General features: G+C 46.1%; 1 protein-coding gene across 1 annotated transcript in view; it reads left to right on the top strand.

The window, feature by feature from the left end:
- Positions 1 to 27252, top strand: part of LGALS8 (galectin 8) — a 225922-nt gene that overhangs the window by 180712 nt on the left and 17958 nt on the right. Inside the window, exon 9 of the mRNA XM_069234484.1 lies at positions 11947 to 12112. Coding sequence (XP_069090585.1) covers positions 11947 to 12112 — 166 coding nt within the window. The remainder of the gene's footprint in view (positions 1 to 11946; positions 12113 to 27252) is intronic.

Here is a 27252-nt window from a genome sequence, read left to right as displayed (position 1 = left end):
GTGTAGCTCACACAGGATGTCAGCCAACCAACCCTTGGAGTCACTCCGGTTAGCCTGGGTTAAAGGCAAGCAGGTCCTGTCTTCCTTCTCAGTCAGCAAGGCAGTCCTTCCTCTTTAACTCCCACAGGTCCAACACAGTTCTGATTGTAGGAGACTGGCTGGTTTGTAGTGGGTACATTTGGTACTTACACCTTATACCAGGTCCAGTTATCCCTTATTAGTGAAATGTAGTAGTGTTCTAGCAGCTTAGGCTGATAGAGGTAGCTATAGCAGATCAGCTTAGGCTGAACTGGGAGACATTCAAATCTCATGCAATACCACTTGTAGTTACACAGTACTTATACACAAGCAAAGACAATACTCAGTGTTACCAAAAATAAAGGTATTTATTTGGGTGACACAGTACCAAAAATATCTTAGAGACAATACTCCTTCTGGAGGTAAGTATTATACACAATATATACACTAGTCACCAAAATTAGACAAGTAAATAGTCATAGAACAATGCAAACAGTAGGACATCATATATAATGCAATGGGAGAAAATAGGTCTATGGGCAACACAAACCATATACTAAGAAAGCGGAATGTGAATTACAAATTCCCCCCAGACAAGTGTAGTGTGTGCAAAACCGCTGGGAGAGTAAGAATACAGTAAAGGTAAGTAAATTACCCCACCCCGGAGCCCAGAAAAGCAGGAATAAAGTGCTGCAAGTTTCCATAGGACACACTACACCTCGTTTTGGGGATTTTGCAGCAGCCAACCAAGTCTGCAAAGAACAACTGCTGGATTATTGGACCTGAAGACCTGCAAAGGAAGGGGACCAAGTCCAGAAGTCGAAAGAAGTTCCAGGAAGGACAACCCAGAAGTGGGTGCAAAAGAAGTGTCCCTGGTTAGTCGAAGACTGCAGGAATGCACCCTAGGAAGATGCCAGGGGGGTTCCTGCTTGATGGAAAAGATGTCCCACGGCGTGAAGATCGTTGCAGATGAGATTTCGTGTCGGAAGTCCCAACAAGCCTTGGCTACGACAAAAGTGCATTTTGCGTCAAAATGGCGCTGGATGGACCCAGGAGGGACCTGGGGTCCTCAACTCTGTGTGAGGAGGAGGCCCTCAGGATGCCAGCTAGCACCCCCAGGAGTCACAGAATCTGGGTTCAAAGGAGGTGCAAAACACAGTTGATGCAGCACAACAAAAGAAGGTCTCACGCCGCCAGAGAACAACTCAGTGAGTTGAGCGTCGCAGGATGGAGAGCTGGGGACCTGGGCCAGGCTCTGCACAAAGGAATTTTGCAAAGATTGTACAGAGGCCTCAGGAGGCGAAGAAGACACAGTACACAGGAGTACCGTCGTTCTCAGGGAAGGCAAGGTCTTACCTCCTCTAAATTGCGTCAGCATGACCTATGGACAGTCTGTGTCGATGATGTCTGCCCTCTGTGTCCTTAGGAGCATGCTCTTCATTGTGAGAGGCGTCCCAGGGTACTGGTCGTCATCTTGGAAGGTGCCTCCTTGGAGCAGGGGAGTGACTCTGTCACTCCACAGGAGATTTCTTCGGTTCTTCTGGTGCAGAATGAAGACAGGGATTCCCCAGAGCGTGCACACTGTGGAAACTGTTGCAGTTGCTGACTTGGAGCTGAGGTTGCTGAAGAAAAGTGTCTCTTGTAGACACTTTGTTGCAGTTACAGTGTTTCTTGGAGCAGGCTGCAGTTGATCCGAGGTCAGAAGAGTCTGAAGTTGTTGCAGAGGATTCCTGAAGGAAACTTGCAAGCAGAATCTGAAGTGAACCCACAGGCGAGACCCTAAATAGCCCTGAGAGGGGGATTGGCTAGCTTATCAGGTATGGACCTATCAGGAGCGGTCTCTGACGTCACCTGCTTCCACTGGCCACCCAGAGCCATCCAGAGTGCCCCCACACCTTACAAAGCAAGATGGCTGAAGTCAGGAACACATTGGAGGAGCTCTAGACACCACCCCTGGGGTGGTGATGGACAGGGGAGTGGTTACTCCTCTTTCCTTTGTCCAGTTTCCCTCCAGAGCAGGGGAGAAGGGGTCCCTGAACTGGTTTAGACTGGTTTATGCAAGGAGGGCACCATCTGTGCCCTTCAAAGCAATTCCAGAGGCTGGGGAGGCTACCCCTCCCCAGCCTGTAACACCTATTTCTAAAGGCAGAGGGTGTGACACCCTGCTCTCAGAGGAAATGCTTTGTTCTGCCTTCCTGGGACTGGGCTGCCCAGACCCCAGGAGGGCAGAACCCTGTCTGTGAGGTGGCAGCAGCTGTAGCTGCAGTGCAAGCCTCAGAGAGCTGGTTTGGCAGTACTGGGGGTCCATGGTGGAGCCCCCAGGATGCATGGAATTGGCTCCCCAGTGCCAGATTTGGAATAGGGGACAATTGCATGATCTTAGACATGTTACATGGCCATATTCGGTGTTGCCATTGTGAAGCTACATATAGGTATTGACCTATATGTAGTGCACGCGTGTAATGGTGTCCCCGCACTCACAAAGTCTGAGGAAATGGCCCTGAACTATGTGGGGGCACCTTTGCTAGTGCAAGGGTGCCCTCACACTTAGTAACTTTGCACCTAACCTTCAGCGAGTGAAGGTTAGACATATAGGTGACTTATAAGTTACTTAAGTGCAGTGAAAATGGTTAGTGTGTGCACTATTTCACGCAGGCTGAGGTGGCAGTCCTGTGTAAGGGTTTGTCTGAGCTCCCTATGGGTGGCAAAAGAAATGCTGCAGCCCATATGGATCTCCTGGAACCCCAGTGCTCTGGGTGCCTAGGTACCATATACTAGGTACTTATAAGAGGAGTCCAATATGCCAATTGAAATTGGTAAATGAAGTCACTGGCCTACAGTGACAAACTTAAAAGCAGAGAGAGCATAAGCACTGAGGTTCTGGTTAACAGAGCCGCAGTGACACAGTTAGGCACTACACAGCCATACACATTAGGCCATAAATTATGAGCACTGGGGTCCTGGCTAGCAGGATCCCAGTGAGACAGGCAAAACACACTGACACGCACTCATAAACAGGCCAAAAGTGGGAGTAACCATGCTAGAAAGAGGCTACTTTCCTACACTGATGAGCTGCTCTGGAGGCACAATATCTATACATGGTAGACCTGGTGCCAGCCTCTAAGTGGTGGGCTTCCTCTCCTACCCCCACTTCAGGTTCTGGAAAGTTCTTCTTCCCTTCTCAAGGCTCCAAGCATCCTGGGGGTGAAAAAAGGCAATGCACCCTGGTGTAAGGTTACTTTGTGTGTGCAGGAGGCAGAGCACTTTGAAGTACAAGTGAAGCTGGATACAGCTCCTTCTCATTCATTCTGTCAGGGTGGCCCAGCCTGTCCAAAACTATGCCCATTTGAGTTATTGTCTGAAAGCAATACACAAACCCCATCAGCAGAGCCATTCACTGTCATGTGAGACAGGACACTGTCAAAAGGCTCAAATGGTTGGGACAAGAAAAAGCCATCTTTCTTAAAAGTGGCATTTTCATAATTATGTCTTGAAATCTGTCTTTACCATTAAAGTTCCAAATTACAGGTCATTTGAGTCAAAACAGAATATCTTTATCTCCTCCCAATCCAAAGTTAGCACATATTAAATGTAATAAGGTAACCCAGTGTTAGTCAATAGGATAGATAGGCCTTGGGAGTTTTTCACTGCCAGGACATGAATACTTGAGTACACATGTCCTATTTTTTAAATACCAGGACCCCTTTCCTATGAGATTGTAGGTGCTACCTTGAGAGTGACTTATATGGGTTAAAAAGGAAGGTTTGGCCTGCAAAGGGTTTATTTCGCTGGGTCAAAATGGAAGTTTAAAACTGCACTACAGGCTGTAGTGGTAGGCCTGTGACATGTTTTAAAAGGCTACTTAGTAGGTTGCAACATGAGAGGTTCAGGTCCACTTGTAGCATTTTATTTTCTAGTCCTGGGTGCATGTAGTACCATTTACTCGGAACCTACAAGTAAACTAAACATGCCAATTCGTGTAGCCCAATTTTTTCATGTTTAAAGGAGATAGCACCACCACCTTAACACTGGTTAGAAATGGTAAAATGCACAGGGTCCTAAAACCAACAGAAACAAATTTAGCAAAACAGTGAAGGCAAAATGGGTTGGGGAATACCACACCAAGGATGTCAGGTCTAACAATACTTTGATCTATTAAAAAAGAAATTGGGTCGCCAGAAGGACTGATGTGCGCACCTAAATCAAGTGTAAATACAATTTGTAGGCGAAGCTCGTGACATACATTGAGTATGATGTGGGTGCCAAGTGTAGAGGAAGAATAGTGGTCTCTGCTTGGATTTTTATGTTCCGGTATATAGTTCATACAGGAGCACACTCACCACTGTCTTTATTCTATAATAGTCTTTAAATAAAAAATAGTTCAAAAGAGTCCATCAACTAAGTCTTTTTTCTATTGTAAACATCACTTCTGTAAATAGTACTCAAGCCAATGCAACACTTGTTTCATCAGGTGGGTGTAACCCAGTGACATAGGGCCTGAGCTGTGTACAGTGTGAAATGCGTACCAATCTCTAAATGGTACTCAAATAAGCCCCTAAACTTTGCTATCAGTATATCGCATTGTGTCCTCCTAGCCTAAAGCTTCTAATGGGATTTCCCTCTCAGCACCTGCTTCAAAGTGGTAGTATTTTGTGGCACAATACCCTGTATACCATTGAAATAGATAGGGCTTTGCATCAAAAACCACAGTTGGCATTGAGATGCCTATTTACCACACTTAGGATGCCTCCTTGATGAAATGTTATGCAAAGTGCTATTTGCGCCGATTCTGGTTGATCAGCAATCATGCATGTCCATCCCCAAACCTTGGTGGGCTCAAGCTCTGCCAATGTTGCACTATGAATTTACAAAGGTGCAATTAGTTGTCATGCAGCCTGACTAGCCCCTTGCCTCTAAAGCGACACAGCTACCTGCAGAGGCTCCATTTTCTTTTTGGTTGTGAATCTTATCCTGTGCTACAGCAGGGTGCACCTCAGGATACTGATGATGATGAGGGAGATGGTTTGCCCCCCCTCCCCCTCCCCATCGTTATACTGTTGATTCCTTATTCCCAGATTTTTAAAATGCCACTGGGCTTGATACCTCCACTAAGACAAGAGATTGTCTCACCATATGGGCCACCAGCAGAGGGCAGCTGAATTACTATCATTACAGCTGCCCCCTATCAAGCCTAAAACAAATGTTTTGACAAAAATCTTCCATCCCAGGCCAGCAATATCTGAGTCCTTGTTCTTATTTAATGCTGCTTTCACAGACACTCTATTACCTGGTCCAACCGTTAGCTGGCAGGTGACCAGGCAACATAGGCCGGTGCCCAGTAACACACTTTCTCACCAAGCGCCCTACTCCAGAGTCTCGTCATACATTTCTCTCAACCAGTAAGGTGAATCATAATCTTAATTAATTTCTGACCAATCTTCCTGTTAAAGAACCCAAAAGGATTGATTATAAATGTTTTCTTCTGCCAGTCCGTCACTGAGATCAGTTAACGCAGTCTGTCTGTTGGGCTGATATACACATGCCCTTAGCCACTGAGATCTTGCTTGCAGTCCTGGAGGACCTTTTTGTCTCAGACGATCCATGACAGGAAGTATGTGGCCATGTACATCATCCACAAAGGCTTGGATACTATAGACTGTATTGGCAGGGCAATCATTACCAGTGTTGTCCTTCGTAGACAAGCCTGGATAACATCATTCAGGTTTTCTGACCATGTACAAGCATCGCTATTGGATATGCTCTTTGATGTGTTTCACCTCTTTGGAGAGAAGGCATACTCTCCTTGGGAATGTTTTAAAGATGGCAGAAATGCATTGCCTTCCTTAGGGCTGTTGACCTGTGCAAAATGATTCCCTTTCGCCCACCATCCCCCAAGTTTCAAAAATAAAGGGGCTACTTATGAAGCATTGAGGCAGAGAGTCATCCATTCCAGACAGTGATGCAGTAGACAGCTCAATCCTTAAGTGCTCACAGATGTGGAACCAGTGGACAGCAAACAGCCAGCAGCAGCACCAGTTCTCCAACTCCTCTTGCCCTGCTAAAAGGGCCAACAAACCGCTTTACTTTGCCCTCAATGGCTCATGCCCAACAAATGGAGACAGGAGCCAGCCCTTCATCCTAGGTGGATGATCCATAACATCTGACAGAGGGGTCTTGCATATTGTCCAAAAAGGCTGCTCCATACCTTTTCTCTCCTCCCCTCCAAATAGCGCCCACACAAGAGTGACTTTTGGAAAACCATCTGTCCATCCTGCTTCAGGAGGTATGCCTGTTGCTATGCTGGGGTACCATTAAAAGGGAACTGAACTTGAAGAAAGGCAGGGGGTGTTATTCCTGCTACTTCCTCATCCCAAAAAAGTCTGAGGGTCTCAGGCCTATCTTGGACCTCACGCTCCTGAATGCCTTCCTGCAGAAGGCCAAATTTAAAATGCTCATATTGGCTAAGATGATTTATTTACTGGATCGTGGATGGTGTCCCTGGACTTGCAGGACATACATACCTGTCCTGCAGTCCCACAGTTGTTACCTATGGTTCATGGTGTTCAGGAGCATTTTAAGTTTGCCATGCACCCATTCGGCCTCACCAGCAACCTTTAGGGTGTCTTCCATATGTTCATATTCGGAGGTCGGAGTGCCTATTTCTGTACCTCAACAGAAGACTGCTGATGGTGTCTCACAGTTGCGCTAGACCACCTCTGGACCATGTCAGAATTCCTAACATCATTGGGAGTTTGCCATAAATGTGCCTAAGTCCCACCTGATTCTGTGACAGAGGCCTCCAATAATTGGGGTGATCCTGGACACAGTGGAGCTCACAGCTTTTCCTCCACTGTGAGAAGTCGGGACATTTGAGCTATGATCCCAATGGTTTGGGTTCGATCCAGGTGAGAATGACTCTTTGGCTTCTTGGCCTTTTAGCATCATGCATCCTCCTTGTCAACTACGCCAGGTGGCACATGTGAGCCCTGAACTGGAACTTAAAGTCTCAGTGGGTGCAGAATTAAGGCCATATTTCTGACCCTATCCAGGGGTCTCAGAGAAGACAGTCCTCATTCTGCAGTGGTGGCTGACCGATATATCTGTCATGGGGCAGACCACTTACCCTCCCCAACCCAGACATGACATTGATAACTGATACATCACTGGTTGGTTGGAGGGGCTTATTGAAGGGGATTAAGGGAGGAGAGCTCCAGCGGAGAGCCAGCTCCATATCATCCTAGTGGAACTTCATTAAACCCTATAGACTTTCTTGCTATCAATCAGGCAGGGACTGGCACAGTTTCTCACAGACAGGACTCCCCCATGTAGTACTGCAAAAGGTAGGGAAGAGTGAGGTACTGGCCCCTGTGCCAGGAGGCTCTGCACTTATGGAGGTGTCTTGAACACCAAAACAACTTCCTGGTCACCATCCACCTGGCAGGTTGCATCAATTCCAGAGAAGACCAACTGAGCAGATGTCATCTGGCAGATCACAAGTGGCTCCTGCATCCCAGTCAGTGAGGAGAGCTCTGGCTGGATATTTGCACCACAGCCAAAAATATGCGGTGTCCACATTGTTGTGTGCCAAAGTTTGCAATAGAACGGGGCTATTTTGACAGAGTGTGTCAAGAATGGCTGGGACTAAGTCATCCTAGAGACCCCAGATTGAGTCAGGAGACTGTGGTACGCGAAAATCCTCACCATGAGCATCTGTCCTTCAATAAAGCTACTACTTCTGGAAGATCTTCTGTCTCAACATCTGGGCAGGGTTCTCCATCCGAATCTATGCCACTAGCACTTCTGTGCTTGGGGGTTGATTGGCAACAGTTGACTGCTTTTGATTTGCTGCCTCAAAAGGTGAATGTTATCCTCACCACGTGACAGCCCTCCATGAATTCCATCTATGCTGGACACTGGGAAAGGTTTGCAGCCAGATGAGGTGCCCAGGACACTGACATTTTACAGGCCATTCTGTCAGACGTCACTTTGTTTGTTTTGTCTTCAGTCCAGCAAGGCTTGGCAGAGGGCACTGTAAATGGTTATTTGTAATGCCTATCAGCCTTTTTTACATTTGCTGGATGAACCATCCTTGTTTAAATCACCTCGTGGTGAGGTTTATCAAACGTTTGACACATGCTCCCTCCCTCACCATCTGTAATGCCTCAGTAGGACCTTAATTTATTCTTAAAATACATTGTGTGTTCACCCTTTCAGCCTATGCATAGTTTCTTTCTACATCTCCTGATCTTGAAGAGTGTCTCCCTCATTGCGATTACATCAGCTCGTCATGCGAGTGAATTGCAAGCACTTTCAGTGCAACAGCTGTACACTATCTTTATCCCAAATTGGTGCTGGACATTTGATTGGCTTTCCTGCTAAGAGTTGTGACTCTCTTTCATGTCAAGCAGTCGATCACTTTACCAGCGTTCTTTGTTTCCCAACACCCTGTTAATAAGGAAGAGTGGTTTCATCAGTTGGTAGCTTTAATCTTTTACAATGATGTACCAAAGACCATTGAGTACACAAACTTTTTGTGGGGTTTTCTAGAACAAAGAAGGGGAGGGGCTGTGCAGAAGAGGATGGTGTTGAAATGGAGAGTCCTCTGCATTAAGATCTGCTACGCACTGACCAAGAAGCAACCCCTAGATGGTCTGAGAGCTCATTCCATCAGGACTAAGGCTACATTGAAGCAAGGAGTGCCTGTCCTTGGTATCTGCTAGGCTGCAACGTGTGCGTCTGGGCTTACATTTATGAAGCACTACCATTGTGTCACCCAGGTGAGGAGGTAAGGACACTTCACCCACTCAGTGCTTCAAGACATTTCGGTCTGAGCCCACACCACAGACCCTCTACCTTCTAAGGGCAGGAATCCACATTTAGAACTATCCTTCAGAAGAACAAATTAGTTACCTTCTGTAATGCTGTTTCTAGTGGATACTCTAACCACAGACTCCTCACTGCCATCCCACCCAATGTTCTAGGAAGTGTTTTCTTTTTAACATCAAAAAAAGTTCAAGTTAGTACTCAGCACACTGTTACCAATAATTATTCACACTCTTTGACTGAGGGTGGGGGAGAGAAAAAGACAAGAAACTGATTTTAGGGCCCACAAGAGGCACTTATATGCGCCTTGTAGGAAAATGCCACTGTTGGCATGGTTACCCCCTAACTTTTTGCCTTTTGTTGCCAGCTACGATTGAAAGTGTGCTGGGACCCTGCTAACCAGGCCCTAGGACCAGTGTTCTTTCCCTAAAACTGTACCTTTGCCTCCACAATTGACACAGCCCTGGTACACAGATAAGTCCCTTGTAACTGGTACCAAGGGCCCTGTGGCCAGGGAAGGTCTCTAAGGGCTGCAGCATGTATTATGCCACTCTGGGGACCCCTAACTCAGCACATGCACCCTGCCTCACAGCTTGTGTGTGCTGGTGGGGAGAAAAAGACTAAGTCGACATGGCACTCCCCTCAGGGTGCCATGCCCACAACCCACTGCCTGTGGCATAGGTAAGTCACCCCTAAGGCAGGATGCACTATACCACAGGTGAGGGCATAGCTGCATGAGCACTATGCCCCTACAGTGTCTAAGCCAATTCTTAGACACTGTAAGTGCAGGGTAGCCATAAAGAGTATGTGGTCTGGGAGTTTGTCAAACACGAACTCCATAGTTCCATAATGGCCACACTGAATACTGGGAAGTTTTGTATCAAACGTCTCAGCACAATAAATCCACACAGATGCCAGTGTGAGATTTATTAAGAAATGCACTCAGAGGGCATCTCAAAGATGCCCCCTGCATGCCATCCCAACTGCTAGTGCTAGGCTGACCGGTCTCTGCCAGCCTGGCTTTTCCAGACTAGTTTCTGGCCACATGGGGTGAGTGCCTTTGTGCACTCTGTGACCACGAACAAAGCCTGTCCTGGGTGGAGGTGCCTCACACCTCCCCCTGCAGGAACTGTAACACCTGGCGGTGAGCCTCAAGGCTCACGCCTGGTGTTACAAAGCCCCAGGGCACTCCAGGTAGTGGAGATGCCGGTCCCCTGGACACAGCCCCAGATAATGAGAAAAACAGGTAGGAGTCACCCTACAGCCAGGACAGTCCCTACAATGTCCAGAGCTGAGGTGACCCCTTCCTTAGAAAATCCTCCATCTTGGCATTGAGGATATAGCCCAATAGGATTAGGGATGTGCCCCCCTCCCCAAAGGGAGGAGGCACAAGGAGGGTGTAGCCACCCTCAGGGACAGTAGCCATTGGCTACTGCCCTACAGCCCTAACACACCCCTAAATTTAGTATTTAGGGGTGACCCTGAACCCATGAAATCAGATTCCTGACGACCTAACAAGAAGAAGGACTGCTGACCTGAAAACCCCGCAGAGAAGAAGGGGACACCAACTGCTTTGGCCCCAGCCCTACCAGCCTGTCTCCAGTTTCAAAAAACCTGCAACAGCAATGCATCCAGCGGGCCCAGCAACCTCTGCCAACTCAGAGGACTGCCCTGCAAACCCAAAGGACCAAGAAACTCCCGTTGACAGTGGTTCTCTCCAAAACAACAAAGAAGAAACCATCTTTAAAGGGACTTTCACCTCACTCCTGAAGCGTGAGTCCCCAACACTCTGCACATGACGCCCCCAGCCCGTATCCAGAGAAACCAACACTGCAGCAAGGACCCCCAGGCAACTCCCACGACGTGTCCACCCTGAGACGACCTCCCTGCACCCCCGCAACAACACCTGCAGAGAGAATCCAGAGGATCCCCCTGACTGCGACTGTAACAAAGAACCCGACGCCTGGAAGAAACACTGCACCCGCTGCCCCCAGGCCAGAGAGGAACCAACTACCGGTGCAGGAGTGACCAGCAGGCGGTCCTCATCTTTGCCCAGTCGGTGGCTGGCCCGAGAAGCCCCCCTGTGCCCTGCCTGCACCTGAGGGTGTATTTTGTGTCCCCACATTCCCCCCCACCCCCCATGCTCTACAAAACGCCCATGGTCTGCTCCCCGAGGTCGCAGGTACTTACCTGCTAGCAGACTGGAACCAGAGCACCCCTAGTCTCCATAGGCTCCTATCTTATTTGGGCCCTACTTTGACCTCTGCACATGACCGGCCCTGTGTTGCTGGGTGTTTGGGGTTGCCTTGAACGCCCAACGATGGGCTGCCTATGCTCCAGAGACTGAGCTTGTAAGTGCTTTACTTACCTGCTAAACTAACTATACTTACCTTTCCCAGGAACTGTTGATTTTTGCACTGTGTCCATTTTTAAAATAGCTTTGTGCCATGTTTGCCAAATGTACCTTACTGTTTTACTTAAAAATTCCATACCTACCTGTGCCAAGTACCTTACAATTTATATATTTACTTGAATTCTGAATCTTGTGGTTCTAAAATAAATTAAGAAAATATTTTTCTATATAAAAACCTATTGGCCTGGAGTTAAGTCTTTGAGTGTGTGTTCCCATTTATTGCCTGTGTGTGTACAACAAATGCTTAACACTACCCTCTGAGAAGCCTAACTGCTCAAATAGAGCATTACTATTATCTATTATTGCCACTATCAACCTCTAAGGGGAACCCCTGGACTCTGTGCACTCTATCTCTCACTTTGAGATGGTATATACACAGCCAGCTTCCTACACACCTCTGCTCTATCACATTTGGGGCAGTATTGAGTCAGCACAGAGCTACCCAATACCACCTAGCAGCTCAGGAGCACTGCTGTAAAATTCTCCGGATCAACTCCGGCACCTGGAGGTTATTCTAAGGTGGGAAATCTATGGCTAGGTAGAGAATCCAAATGAAAGAGCATTACTGAAGGTAAGTAGCTTATTCTTCTAAGACAACTCCTAAATAGTTTGCCCAAGTACTGATTAAGACTTCATTGTTCTTCAAAATAACTGGTTAGCTGCAGAAAAAATATTATTTTATTTTTAAATAGGTTTAGTATCGATTTAAAGCCTTCTGGATCAAACAACATTGCACTCCACCTTAATCCTCGCCTGAAATCAAGAACCTTTGTGAGAAACACATACATTAATGACAGCTGGGGAGAAGAAGAGAACAAACTTGAAGATTTTCCTTTCTGGCCGGACATGTATTTTGAGGTAAGGTTATAATAAAAATACATGAAGATTGACATCAGATGACAGATTCAAAGAAGCTGCTGAATTTCATAATAGCGTAAACTTTATTTGTCACATAGTGCATCTGAAGTATTAACTACTTTTTTCCAAAAACGCTTTATTTCAAGCCTCTTTTCAAATGTTTTTATTTTTTATTTTGTGCTATTACATTTAGCACTACAACAGTGGCAATACTTGCATCTGTTGCAAAATGACGGTTATTCTATAACTTATTGGTTTAGGATTTTGAGATAACTGAACTACTGGTTTACAATCCTGAAGGAATCTGTCGGTCTGGGATTGCTTCAACATATTTGCTCTCCCAACCATTAATAGGTTTGTGAACTGGTTGTAAGAGCAAGGTGAAAACACCCCAAAACCAAGGGCACTCCGCAGATGGTTGCTAAATACATTTTTCCTCATAATTAAATGGTACAAATACAAGGAAAGGTTGTCTAGTCATAAGCCTGTCAAGAATAGTTTTTTTTAAGTCGCAAAAGGAATCACCGAGGTGACAACACATGGTTGATGAACCAAGTTGTCTAGGTTACAGATCAGTACACCAATATAAGCCATCCAGTTGGCAAACGGCTCCTACCAGAAATGACGCATAGTCAAATGTAAAGAAGTTGTTAAAATATACCCTTACAAAACAAACTCAAAATAGTCATTTAATAAATGTACAATAAGAGACTTTATGGTTCGCTCACATAAACTAAACAACATTGAAATTGGTCCATTTTAGTAATCAGTGTAACAATAAAGCCCCCCTCCACCAAAATATAATTGTCAGGCAATATCATCATTTCTGTAATCTGTTACATGGATGAGCACAAACATGTCCTATTTTTGTTCCTTTAACACTTTTCTTAAATAAGACCAAACCACATCTGCTGCACTCATATTTTTCACTCTGCTAACAAATGATCTAATATCTCATCATTACACTCAAGGTAACAGGCTATACGGTGTTATTGCCAGCCTGACATTGTATCTTGCAAGGATCCATGTTTTATGATTTGGTACAGCCACAGTTCTATTCATTTTTCAGTTCAGTCTGTAATTGTTGCTTGATTTGTTCTTACCAAATGCGAAATGGTATCTACACAAAATTGACTCAAAATAAAGTTACAGTCACTGATTGCATTGTGTTCCATTGCTTCCAGTATTAGTCAGCTTCAGGTGTGTTTGATTTTGCCGTACTAGCCTTTACTGATTTAGGGTGCACTTTGACGTCAACATCTTACTTAGATAACCCATTTGTTTCAAACATCTACATTCAGAGGTAGAACAGCCTTTGTGGATTATAGTGTTACCTAAAAAATGGGACCAGTCTCTCCCCTCTTAAAAAAACCTTACCCCAGTGATCTCAGTACATTTTGTACTACCACTAGCATGCTCTTTCCTAAAATACTGTTGAGAAAGCAGTGAAGAAACAGCTTCTAGTGCATATTATCAATCATCCTCTGCTTAGACTTTACCATTATGGCTTTTGTTCTGTACACTGCACCGAGACCGCCACTCTTAAATTGATGGATAGTTTTCTTTGAGTTACTGATAATAGAGATAGATAAAAGCCAGCAAATTTGAAGAGCACTTAGACTCAGTTATCAGAACACTATAAATGTATCCTGATGAATGGTTTTAGATAAGCCACTGTAGAAAAAATGGTAACACCTTTGGTCTCACTTGACCAAGCTTAATTTGTGGAGCAATAGGTAATTGATGCAGCTGTAATTATTATTATGTGGCACTATGTAGATTGCAACCATTGCTTAACAAAGCAATGCAAATAATTTAAGCATTCCAGGACTGTTGCATTGTTCACTGGCATCCTAAGGTATCTTCAGAGACTGCAGAAAATTCAAAGCTCTGCATCCACTACTGTGGCAAAGACACCTTAGAAGAACCACATTTGGCCAACCTTAAATCAATTATGGTGTTTGAAGACTGAGAAGATAACTAAGTTCAAGAACGCTTAACTTACTCTTAAAGAACCCTTGTCTTACTGTCCCGCCTGACTGCAACATCTGTACCATAGCACCTCTGCAGGGACTTTGGGCCAGATGTATTTGCGAATGCAAAAAGCCAGCTCAGAATGTATGAAAGACATTCTGAACGCAATTTTAAGGAATCGCAAAAATAGCGATTCCTTAAAATTCCGACCCTGTTTAGAGAGTCGCAAATTGCGACTCTCTACATAAGAAATCTCAAATAAGGATTCCTTATTTGCGATTTCTTAGCACATGTATGAAGCCATTCCTAAATGTGATTTGGGCATTTAGGAATCGCTATTTACCACCAGGTTGAACCTGGTGGTAACCATGTGAAAAATTTAAAAATGCATTTAAAATGCATTTTTATAATGTACATGTAAAGCACACATGCCCTTTTGGCATGTGTGCACCTTACATGTGGCAAAAAAAAAATTGGGGGTGCAGCAGAGGGGGCCTTAGGCCCCCAGCACCCTGGGGTTTTGCATTTCCAAAATTGCGATTTCTGGTTAAGAAATCGCAATTTTGGAAATGCAAAAAATTCGCAGATATGCGCCAACAGGCCCATAGGTGCGAATGGGGACAGATTCTCTATTTGCGATTCGGTAATAGCATGTGCGATTTTTAAGAAATCGCTATTACCGAATCGCAAAAATCATACATACCTTTTTGCATTTTCTGAAATAGCGATTTCTTATAAACCGCTATTTGAGAAGCGCAAATCGGTTGTATGATACATCTGGCCCTTTGTCAGGCCCAGACTGTTACTAGTTTGCCATTGGAAGTTTTCTATTTTTCATTATTGGTTTTGATCCATAGATATCAAATGAGAGCCCCTGATATTGGCTGCCATCTGGCAATTCCAATAGGTCTGCCTGATTGAATATTTGGATGAGCTGACTCACATCAAGAATTTTGTGCCAGAATTTTACCTGCTAGCTCCTCCACCATGCTCCTTGGGGTCATGATATGCTCCCATAGACCCCTATGCCATGAAAGTGTGAGAGCCAGAGATGTTTCAGTGCAGCGTGCATCGTGTATCTAATAGAGACTACTAGTTGCAGATTCCTTACCTTAGAATTTTTCCGAGGCGTCAGACTGGATCCCAAAAAAATTCTTCGAGCAATAAGTACCCCTGCGTGCTGTTACGTGGCGTTGGTCAACTCCATGGGTGTCGTTGGCGTCTTGGTCGCCGTGATGACATCGCAGTCACATATAGGCGCCACCCCAGCACTCTAACGTCAGTTCTTTTCTTTCTGCGCCAGCCGTCATTTTTTGACTATGACATTTTTGTCAAAATCGTTTTTTGATGAGTTTAGGTTTGCGTCAAGGGATGCCCCGTAAAACCGGATTGAAGCTCTGGGACTCCTGTCACCTCATGATGTCAGTGACGGATCCACACCTAATGTGCCTCTGGTGTTTGGAGCGCAACCACGACCCGGAGACATGCTCAGAGTGTCAGGCCATGAACCCGAAAGCTTTGAGGGAGCAGTCCCTAAAGCTCATGGCGGCCCAACACTTGACTCTGTGTCGTTCCAGGTCCCGTTGGAGCTGAAGGTCAGGCCACCGGTCCCGGAGTCATCAACAGTTGTCTTCATCCTAGTCGTCTGGACATTCGGGTAAGAAGAAGAAGTCGAGGAAAGCGAAACGTTCTTTGGCTGCGCCCCGTTGCTCGCATGACGCAACGCGGGAATAGTGTTGAAGCTCCAAGCCTCCGTCTACAGAGCTTCCGTCTGGGTCCGCTTCGCCCCTCCCAGACTTTCCGGGACCAGTGCCACCCCTGCTCAGCTTAAAGAATTTTATGAGGCTATGCCCTCATATTGGGCAGCCAGACGCACGCTTGGTGCCGTCAGGGCTCAGGGGAGTCGGTGAGGGCCCCCCTTTGGTTCCAAGTTGGCGGCTCCAACTCAGAACCCCTCCTTCCCTTCAATGATGCACTTAAGGGTGTCCTACTGGGGACCTTGTCCAAACCCAGCACAGGGCTCCTGTGAATAGGACGGTTGCCCGCAGCCATCGGCCTGTGCTGAATGACCCAAGATTCCTTACCCAACACCTGACGCCTGAGAGCATTGTCATCCAGGCTTCATCATCCTCTGGCGCATTCCCCAATGCTCCCCCCGGACAGGGAGTCAAAAAGACTGAACACCTTGGGGGAGAAGATGTTTTCTTCTGCCAGTCTAATGCTGCGGTTCGTGAACACTGAATGCCTTCTACGCCTCTATTCCCTTACTCTCTGGGATATAGCCACACACGTGCTGCCTCGAGTTCCGGAGAGGCCTGGAACGTTCTCTCCCAAGCTGTGACAGATGGGAGAGACGCAGCCAAGTTCATGGTACGTTGTGTATTGGATACGACCGACTCACTGGGCAGATCGGTTACATCGACGGTGACATTGAGACGCCACGCCTGGTTGAGGACGTTTGGCTTTTTGGGGGATGTCCAGCAATCTTTGATGGACATGCCCTTTGATGGCACTCGTCTCTTTGGAGACAAGGCAGGCACACTGCTCGAGCACTTTAAGGATTCCCAGGCTACTTCTCGGTCCCTTGGCCTCGCAGCCGCTCCTCGTCCCCATCAGTCCGCCTTTCGCTCCTTTCGTGGCTAAGGAAGGGGCAAGCAACCGCGTTCATTTCCACCTGGCCACCGACCCGCACATGCTGTACAGCCCCTGTGTGGCCACGGATGCAGGATCCAACGAGCTCGTGGATCAGGGAGTCAGCAGGCCGCCCAGTCCTCTGCCTCTAAACCTTCCTAGTCCGTTGGAACATCCGGGACAGTTGGCGGCAGGATTCGCCATCACCTGACCCACTGGATATCCTTTATCATGGACAGGTGGGTTTTACAGATTGTCCGAAGGGGCTACTCCCTCCCCTTCGAGTCTTCCTCTACAGCCATGCCACCATCATTTGATCATTTATCGGAGGATCATTTGGCACTTCTCGCGCAAGGAGGTCAAGGCTCTCCTGGCCAAAGGAGCCATAGAGAGGGTCCCTGTGCCATTAATAGGTTGTGGTTGCTATTCCTGCTACTTTCTGGTGCCCAAAAAGGACAAGGGCCTTCGCCCTATCCTAGACCTCCAGTCCCTCAATCTATTCCTCAATAAGGAGAAGTTCAAGGTGCTAACCTTAGCTCAGGGCCTTTCTGCACTGGACTCTGGAGACTGGATAGTAGCGTTAGACTTGCAGGACGCCTGTGTCCACATTCCCGTCCTGCCGGCCCACAGACATTACCTACAATTCGTGGTAGGTCACAAGCAATTTCAGTTCACCTTGCTCCCCTTTGGCCTTACCAGCGCCTCTCAGGTGTTCAGGAAAGTGATGGTAGTGGTTGCAGCCCATCTGCGCAGGTTAGGTGTTCCAGTTTTCCCCTACCTCGATGACTGGCTGTTAAAGGTGGACACGTCCCTGAAAGTCGTTTCCCACCTCCAGACTACGGGGAACCTCCTGCATTCGCTGGGGTTCACTATAAGTGTGCCGAAGTCACTCTTGACTCCCTCTCAGACGCTCCCTCTCATCAGAGCTGTTCTGGACACAGTGCAGTTTTGGGCTTATCCTCCCGAAAAGCGAGTCCAGGATATTTGGGCTATGATACCGATGTTTCAGCCTCTATCCTGGATTTCGGTCAGAATGACTCTGAGGTTGCTGGGCCTCATGGCCTCCTGCATCCTGCTGGTCCAGTATACCAGATAACATATGCAGGCTCTGCAGTGGGACCTGAGGTTCCAGTGGGCGCAGCATCAGGGGAATCACTCCGACATGGTTCAGATCTCGGAGGGAACTGCGAAAGACCTGCAGTGGTGGTTGTCGAATCCAGATTGGGTCAACAGCAGAGCCCTCTCCCTTCCCCAACCAGATCCCACAGTAGTGACAGATGGGCCCACTCCTGGGATGGGGCGGCCACATGGGAGAGGCGGAGATCATAGGCCTCTGGTCTCTGGCGTTGTCCGGGCTCCACATCAAACTTTTGGAGCTCTGGGTGATTCAACTTGCATTGAAAGCATTCCTTCCCTCTCTCAAACGGAAAGTGGTGCAGGTGTTCACCGACAACACCACCGCCATGTGGCACTGCAAAAAGGAGGGCAGAGTGGAGTTGTGGACCCTTTGTCAAGAGGCTCTTCACCTCTGGACATGGGTGGAACACCAGGGCATTTACCTGGTGGTTCAATATCTGGCGGGATCTCTGAACGTCAGAGCAGACCAACTCAGCCTTCGATGCATAGTCAATTATGAATGGCATCTCCATCAGGAGGTGGCGCAAGGTCTCTTTCAGCAGTGGGGAGAGCCTCGGTTAGATCTGTTTGCCTCCGCAGATAACACGTAATGTCAGCTGTTTTGCTCATTGGAGTTTCCAAGGTGGCACTCGCTTGGTGACGCTTTTCATCACAAGTGGAACTCAAGCCTCCTCTATGCCTTCCTGCCAATACCGAAGAGTCTAATATCCCAAACTATTGAGCATGGCCATCCATCCTCCGATCAGACTGCCCCTGTTGCAGCAGCAGGGGACGGTTATCCACCCAAACCTGTCCCGTCTCCGCCTCCTTGCATGGAGATTGAGCAGCGACAGTTGATGGCTTTTGACCTTCCACCTGAATCCTGTAATTTCCTCTTGGCAGCCAGGCATCCCTCCACCAAAACGGGATACGCCTTGTCGTTTGAAGAAATTTGTGGCATGAGGTATCAAAAAATCTGTTGATCCCTCTCTACACCTCTCTCAGAGGTTATCCAGTTAATTCTCTCTCTTGCCCAGTAGGGCTCTGCTCTGGGCACACTCAAGGGATATTTGTATGCCATCTCTGCCTTTTTAAGGCTACCAGACCAACCTTCTCTTTTCAAATCTCCCACCGCAGGGAGGTTTCTTAAAGGCCTTATTCACATGTTTCCTCCTGTACCGATCATCATGTCCTAGTGGGAGTTGAACTTGGTCCTTACATACCTCATGTGTGCCCCTTTCGAGCTGCTCCACAACTGTCCTCTACGGCTCTTGACCCTTAAAACAGCTTTCTTGATTGCCATCACCTCTGCTCGCAAAGTGTGTGAGCTTCAGGCTCTTTCTTCGAAGCCACCATTCCTAGCAGTGCATCCTGACACAGTGGTGCGTCTTACCAGGGCTTCCTTTCTTCCCAAAGTGGTAACGCCTTTTCACATAGGCTAAGCTATCCACATGCCTACTTTTTATGGACCCCCACATCCCTCACATGATGAGGAGAGACTCCACCGTCTGGATCCAAAAAGAGCATTCGCGTTCTACCTAGACCGTACCAAAGATTTCCGGGTGGACGATCAACTCTTTGTGGTTATGTGGGTGCGAAGAAAGGGAAGGCAGTGCAGAAGTGGACCATCTTGCAATGGGCAGAAAAAGCAACCCCCTGAGGGTTTATGTGCTCATTCAACCAGAGCAGCTGTTGCTACCACAGCGTTAGCACACTAATTCCAGTCCTGGATATCTGCCAGGCCGCAACGTGGGTGTCTTTACATACGTTCACCAAGCATTACTGCCTTGACAGTCAGGTCCATAGAGACGGCTGTTTTGGACGTTCGCTCCTGCAGGACTTTTTGGTGTGATCTTGGTTCGCAGCCCACCACCTGGGATGGTATTGCTCGGGTAACAAATTTTAAGGTAAGGAACCTGCAACTAGAAGTCTCTATCACATGTACAAGTTACTTCCCTTCGGTAACGATATATCTGGTAGAGACATATTCTAGTTGCAGATTCCTTACCAACCCGCCTATCCTCTCCACACTGCAAACTGATTTTTAGGGACAGGTACTTCCCACTAAGGGCCCTAGTTTTGGCACACCATTCTCAGTTTTCTTCATGGCTCCACGCTACTGGCATGGAAAGTCGCAAACTAACGTCAGCACGCCGGGGTGGTGCCTACATATGACCGCAACATCATCACTGTGACCACGATGCCAGTGACGCCGGCAGAGTCGACCGAAGCCACCTTACAGCACGCTGAGGTACTGCTTGAAGAAAAATCTCCTGATCCAGTCTGACACCTGGGGGAAATTCTAAGGTAAGGAATCTGCAACTAGAATATGTCTCTACCAGATGTATCCTTACTGAAGGTACGTAGCTTGTACAATGGGGTCCTTAACCTCATTTTCTAGTTGCACTAACTACTCACACTGTTTTGAGCCACAGATCCTGATAAAAAGCCGATCTGTTTTAAATCTTTTTTTTGTTTATCATCCTTGGATCCTCCGTGGATATGGATCTCCTGATAATTTGGAAACAGATGATCCAAAGGACAAATGATTAACCCCTAAAAGCCCACCAAAACATTTCAGTAACACAAAACCTCAAAAACTCCGCTATGGATTTACACCAGACCAAAACAACCCTATGCTTAGTAAAATTCCACTTTGTGCCAGGATTGGTTTTATACCATACTCCGGGACCGGCTCCTACGCAATGGTGGAGGAGCATCATCCCACTGGCTCAGTGCCAGCAGCTGAAAAATAAAACAATGTTTTATTATCGTTTTATTTTTCAGCTGCTGGCTGAGCCAGCGTGTGAAAGGAGGGAGTGGCGGGCCGAGCTATGTGAGGAGGGAGGAGGAGTGGAGAGGAGTTACTGGATTGCACTTAAAAGTGCGCATGTCAGTTTGGCTGGCCATCTTAGGCCGGACAATCAGACATGCACACTGAGATTTCTCCAACCCAGCTGTGTTGCACAGCCGGGTTGGAGAAACAGCACAGACTCACATGTACTGTCTGAGAGGTAGACCAAGCCACTCAGACCAATCCTGGTGCTGCTGTCATGCTGGGTATAGCATGAGAGCAGTGCCAGGATTGCTTGGGAGCCTGTGCTGGTGTCCCCGGGAATGCAGGACCCCATCAGGAGCAGGACAGGTACTTTTTTGTTTGTTTTTGTTTTTGTTTTTTTAAATTATTACCTTAACCCTCTGTCCCCCCTAATTCCCCTTCACTTGAGATTTGCGGCGCCCACCACTGTCCAGATTCCAGTTTTTACTGTAGGAAAGAGAAAAATCTACTGCGGTAGTTAAAATGGTAATTAATACTTTAATTGCGTCCCAAATAATTTTGCCACCAGTGGCTTATATGTATGAAATTTGTAGCAAAAAACGGGAGTGGCCCAGCCAAATGTATGCAGATTTTTCAGACTGAGCCAAAATTATTAGCAAAAATGGTAAGCTTTTGCAAATGGCAATTGGTCTCGCTTTGTTAATGGTTGCAGCTTTTTGCTCTGCTAACCATTTCTATGTATATATTTATCCTTCTGCAAAGGAAAGTGTATGATTCTAAAGCAGTTTTCTCCAGTAGCGGGTCTCCCAGTGCAGCAATATTCGGTGAGTCAGGTGAACACATTTTTTAGTATTAACTTTAAGCTTAATAGGACGTATTAAACAGGTAAAAATACAATACCATGTATATACAGAGAAGACAGTAGACATTTTCATCACACAATACAACAAAGTTGAAATTAACGGAATATCCTAAACTAAATTTATATAAATAATACAAATTAGAAATTGCGCGATTACTGCTTGAACATTAAAAAAGTACCTATTAGCCAAAAGTGCACCTGCCCAGGCCGCGATGATACTCCATTTCTCGATTAGTATTCTGTGATCTTCCCAGGCAGCCGTTAGGGGAAGAAGGCATAATGAGTGATATGTGGGTTGATGTAGAAAAACTTGCCTCAAGTACCAGCTATGAATCTTCTGGGTAGATATTGAACAGCTAGGAACCAATAAAAAATGCAGCATTTTGGCAGTACACAGTGTCGTATTGTACTGAAGTTCGAATAACTTACCATCTTCTGCACCTAGTACTTCATTGGTTGATCTCGCTACCCTTGAAGGGTAATGTGCACAAAGGCAGTAAGTAACATGGTTTTCCAACTGGAATGCAATAGTACCTCAGGTCCTGTGACATCAGTAGTAAATGGAACTAGCAAGTACCCAGTGACATTCCTACAGACACAGAAAAAGTGCCTCACAGTCCTTACACTTACTGAAAAACAGGTTATAGGTTACACTTGCATACTTCAAACTCGTACGGCAAAAATGGCAATAATTAACCATCATTACGCCAGTGCTAGCCTTACAACGCAACATAGCAATTTCGTTTGTTATCAAAAAATGGCAACATTACACCATTTGTCAAAAATATAACAGAAATGTGATACAGCGAGACAGAAATGTAATTTAGCAAAGCAGAACCGGAAGGAAGAAATTCAACATAACATAGTAATGTAGGATGGGCATTCAACATAACATAATATAGGACAGAAAATCAACATAAAATAATAATGTAGGACAGAAATTCAACGTTAACATAATACTGTAGGGCTGAAGTCATAGTGTGATTCGGTTGGGAACCAAATGGACAACTTGGTCAGGGCTGGGAGGGCAGGGGGGAGGGGTAGACCTCCAGTTAGGACACAACTGCACAATGTTCACCAAAGTCCGGAGGGCAGAAAAAGGCACATGGTTGGCTTTCCGCGACACACTCACCCTAAAAGTGAAATCGGAGCACTGGAGTCCTAACAGGTACCACCAAGCCAGGAACAGTACTTCAATTTCTTACTGAGGCCACGGTGCAGGCCCATTTACTAGAGGATGAAGAAGTTGCTACACAACTGCTCTCCCTCTGGGACCACCAGCAAAAGAGCTTTGGTTACTATTTAACTAAAAAAGACTGACCCGAGCGGACACTGTAGGCTAACACTGTTACAGGAACTCTGTTATAGAGTATGGGTTGTATCACTATTGAGGTCATCAACAATGTCACTTAAGATGTCATCAATTATGTCATTTAACACGTAATGAGTGATAAAATAGGTGAGGTCATCAGCAGCGCATGTTGGTGCGTAAGTTATGATAAGTTTACCAAACCATAACTGACCAATTTCAGATTTTTAAAGTTATGTTTTCTAACTATAACTGTACTGTAACGGTGTTTTTGCAGTGAATTTCAGAGGTTTATTTAAACATATGCTGTGGTGTGATAATCAAATCTAACCATAACCTATATATATTTCACATGGAACTTTTTTTTTTTTTTTGGTAGATTTGGTCTTTTCTTTCTTCACATTTTCATACTATAGGGGCCCTTTATTGACCCCTACTCCCCATATGTGCCCAGAAATTAGGGGGGTGCTCACCCTATGTCAGAACCCATACACTTATGTGCGAGCAGAATGCAACCATCTGTCGCCCTAAACTTGAAGCACTAGCCACAAGAAAAACCCAAATGACAAACCATATCAAGAATTTGGGATAGGGAGTTAGGATGGGGATGCCAGAGGGTACATTTTGTTGATACGGAGGATGCATGATGAATGGTCTCGATCCGTTGATCAGGTGACATTAAATGCTTAGCAAAATACTTTCCTACTTGAATTCAAAGGAGAAGATTAGTTTGGAAGCATCGGAATTGGGAGCGAAGTGAAAGGAGGTTCAGTTGAGACCCTGCAAAATATTACAATATTATCAACAAGCATCAAAACTTTGCGTTTATTTAATTTCTCAGGTTGAATTCCACTATAAAACTCTCACACCTATTTAACCTTAAACGGTATATAATGTACTAAATTATAGCTCCAGTTTGCTGTCCTTGAATTTGCCCAAAAAGCCAGTCTTACTGCAAAAACTCTCCTTAGATAGCGAGCCCCTGAGTTCTTGTTGCTTCTGTAGTATTCAGACTTAGAAACCAATGCTAAAATTAGTCCATGGAAAACGTCAACCATTTTCTTTACTGAGCTCTACGTTATGAGAAGCTTAGATTCACCAAGCAATATTATTCACAGTATTGCGGTTGATAAGAAGAGGTCATCAACCTTTGCGATTACAAAAGTACGTACCCTCAGGAAATGAAAAAATGTTACTCTTGCCAACATATGAAAAAGGGGTAGACTCCATTGCCACCAGAGCAGCTCACAAGAGGCTGAATTATAAAATAAACAGGCCTGGCAAGAAAAACTATTTGTCTACACTACTATTGTTGTCAAAGGTCAACCAAACCTATTGGCATTACCATAGGCAACAACTTCAGAAATTCTAACATCCAAACTATAATATCCACAGAAGCAAGAATTCTTACCACCAGTAAATGCCCATCCTGTGTCACACCTATACGTCCCCTCTTTCCTTCTACTACCCACAACCCTTTTCATATATCTCTTTTTACTAAATGTTTCTGTGTATCTAAAGAACCAATAGTCAAACACAATAAATAACCTCAGAGGTGTCATCAAAATGCTCACTGTCATTGTTTTAAAAACATATATGTTTATGTGGATAACCCAATGAAGATAATCAAACATAGGAATGCGTTTGCAAACCTTTTCACTTCATAACTCCTCTTGGCTACTCAAGTAATTTGTCTTACTGCACGGAATCCACTTGTTGACCTTTCCTTCCTGGAGATGTCTTCTAGCCAGCTTCGCTTACCACTGAAAACATGATTTGCATCAGCACAATCTTAAATAGTCATGATGCAACATCTCACAGCCATCCAAGACCGGCACAGTGACTGGTGGTTACAAGACAATGGGATTTCCTTAAGCAGTGTGCCACAGCCCACAATGGCTGCAAAAGAGTTCAGAGCCACAAGAAAGTTCAAAATGCATCCTTTAGATCCTTCTAGATGGCTGGGCATCCTTTAACTTGATCACACTCACTTTACAGAGCGGCCGTCAGGAAAGTCCTGACTGCAGCATAAGACAAGAAAATGCTTCTGGTAAAAACATTTTTTTTTTAAAAAATCAAAGTTGGGACGTGTGGGAAAAGCTTCCCGTGTGTCCAGGGTTTGATTTTTTTTGTGTTGCTGTAAAGCCAGCGCACTGACATCACAGGAAAACAAAGTGAAAGTGGACCATTCCATTGGCTACAGTCTCCTTTCCAGCAGTCTCTCTCTCAACTGGATCGCTGCTTGGCGATCGCCCTCAGAGCATCACCTTGAGCAAAGGCCTGTGTCCCCCCACCACTCCTTCTCCCCCAATCCTGACCAATGCAGTCTTTCTGCCCCCACCTTTGGACAGTTTGAGACCTGGAATTTATTTTTTCAAGAGGTGGAGCAGCTCTTTGGGTAATGGCCAGAGCCATTCCAATCCTGGGCAATACTGTCTTTCTGCTTTCCCTCCCCTCCTTTTATGGTGCTGACTAAGGAGTTGCCCCCCAGTCGGCTGCTTGCCTGGGAGATGGTGGGATCCCCACCAAAGGGGTGGGAGGCGCCTCACCCTGACATTGGGTCCTACCTCTGTCCCAATAGTAGCATAATATCCATCTGTCCCACCAGGGGCTGGATAGGGAGGTTTGCCTCAATCAATCACCCTGAGAGAAGGGAGTAAGGCCCATTAGACACCAGAGCTTTATTTTTTCAAGGGGGTGGCTCCTTGGGCAAGAGGCAATGCTTCCTTCACCACCAAGTGCAAAACAGTCTTTTCTGACCCCTGAGGGCAGATTGGGACGTTTACCACTAATCTGCTCTCAGGGGTAGAAAGCTGACTAGACACCAGGGATTTCTGCATGGCAAAAAACAGAAGGGGTGAGGCTGCCCATCCTGGCATCAGGCCATGCCCTTTCCCAAGAAGAGGTATACAGTCTTTCTGTCTCCAGAAGACTCAGCAGTTTACAGTGAATCTCCCCACAGGTGGCTGTATATAGCTTGGGAAAAAAAATATGTGGTGGAGCAGACTACCTACGGATGTGGCCTGAAACCCACCTCTAAAGCCCCAACAGTTTCTCTGTCTGCCTGCGACCTACAGCATCCCCAAATCCCTGTGAGGTGAAGGAAATTGGGATTATTTGGGGCATATTTTTGACATATGGGGTGGTAGAATTGGGGGGAAAATACCAGTTTCTACTCAGTTGCCATTCTGAAAGGTTGCCGATATTTGGGTTTAGGGTCCGCTGACAACCACAGAATCCTACTAAACCCAGACATTAATGAAAACAGGACACCCATGTTAGTCCAGGGTGGTGAAAAGTACATGGATCCCACTAGATTTTTTTAAATCCACAATGAAATGCAAACCTCACTTGTTGATTCATGCGCATTAATCACATTTGTGTGAAATAAAGTTTCAGAATCTGCTGCAATCCACCCAATGTTTCTACACTTCTCCTAATAAAAATGGTACCCCACTTCTGGGCCTAATGCCTGCAGCAGGTCAAACCAGCATGCACACTATTGTATGAAGTCAGAATGGTCTTCACATGGCCTCTGGTTTGATCCGTTCCTGTCACAGGTACTAGCTACTCAGGCGGTATATTATTTTTGTTTTAAATCTGTCTCTTTTCTTCTCGCGAAAGTCAGAATACGTAGTGGAGCTGTTTATGTGGTGCCATTACCATCACAGCACCTAATGGAAGTCGACACAACCCATCAACCGATTTGTGCTTCAAGACATTCTCCTTATGTTCCCCAATCATGTGTCTCCATTTTACACACATCTTGCCCCGAAGTGCCCTCTGCAGGTTCCCTTTGTGCCTGACATCAATAGTTCACCCCTAGATGCCAGCCTTAGAGCCCGTTGTCTCCGAAACTAGCCACCAGTCTACCAAGACTTGCCTGAGGCCAAGGTTCAGCATTGCATTGGGGGACGCAGCACCTATTTTCTATAGGCAGCATGTCACAGATGTTTCACTTTGGTTTAGTGTCCAGTGCTCTGGGAAGCCCTGTCGCACCATCTACTCCACTTTTATCTTCCTCACTGTCGACCTTCATCTCCTGGGTTCTTGGGTCCCTGCACTCTCCTCCAACCCATAGTCCTTCCTTGCTGTCAACCTTCCTCTTTCCGATCTCCTAACCTCCCTGCTGTTGCATCACTACCTTCCTGGGGTTTCACTGTCACAGTTTTCGTTCTACATCCATTGCCCCCAAACTGCACGATTCCACTCCTCTTCACAAACCTCCAAAATAGGGCACGGGAGGAGTCAGCTGTCTGTTTATCCTTACCTTAACCCATAACTAAAGCTCAGAGCTGCCCAGGTGCAATGAATGCAGTTGAAAAATGAACCAGTCTAGCAACAGGCCAACTCTCTGTTGTCCTAGGGCTTTTTCACCTGCAAAAACTAGGTTGAAGGCGGTTCGAGAAAGCTGTCTTGCAACAGGATGCAGGGCATGTGTAAGTTCCCCGACTCCCGCTTGGTCCTCA

The sequence above is a fragment of the Pleurodeles waltl genome, chromosome 5, assembly GCF_031143425.1.
Source record: "Pleurodeles waltl isolate 20211129_DDA chromosome 5, aPleWal1.hap1.20221129, whole genome shotgun sequence".
Lineage (NCBI taxonomy): Eukaryota > Metazoa > Chordata > Amphibia > Caudata > Salamandridae > Pleurodeles > Pleurodeles waltl.
The sequence above is the reverse complement of the archived record's forward strand: the minus strand, read 5'-3'. Positions and strand labels throughout refer to the sequence as shown.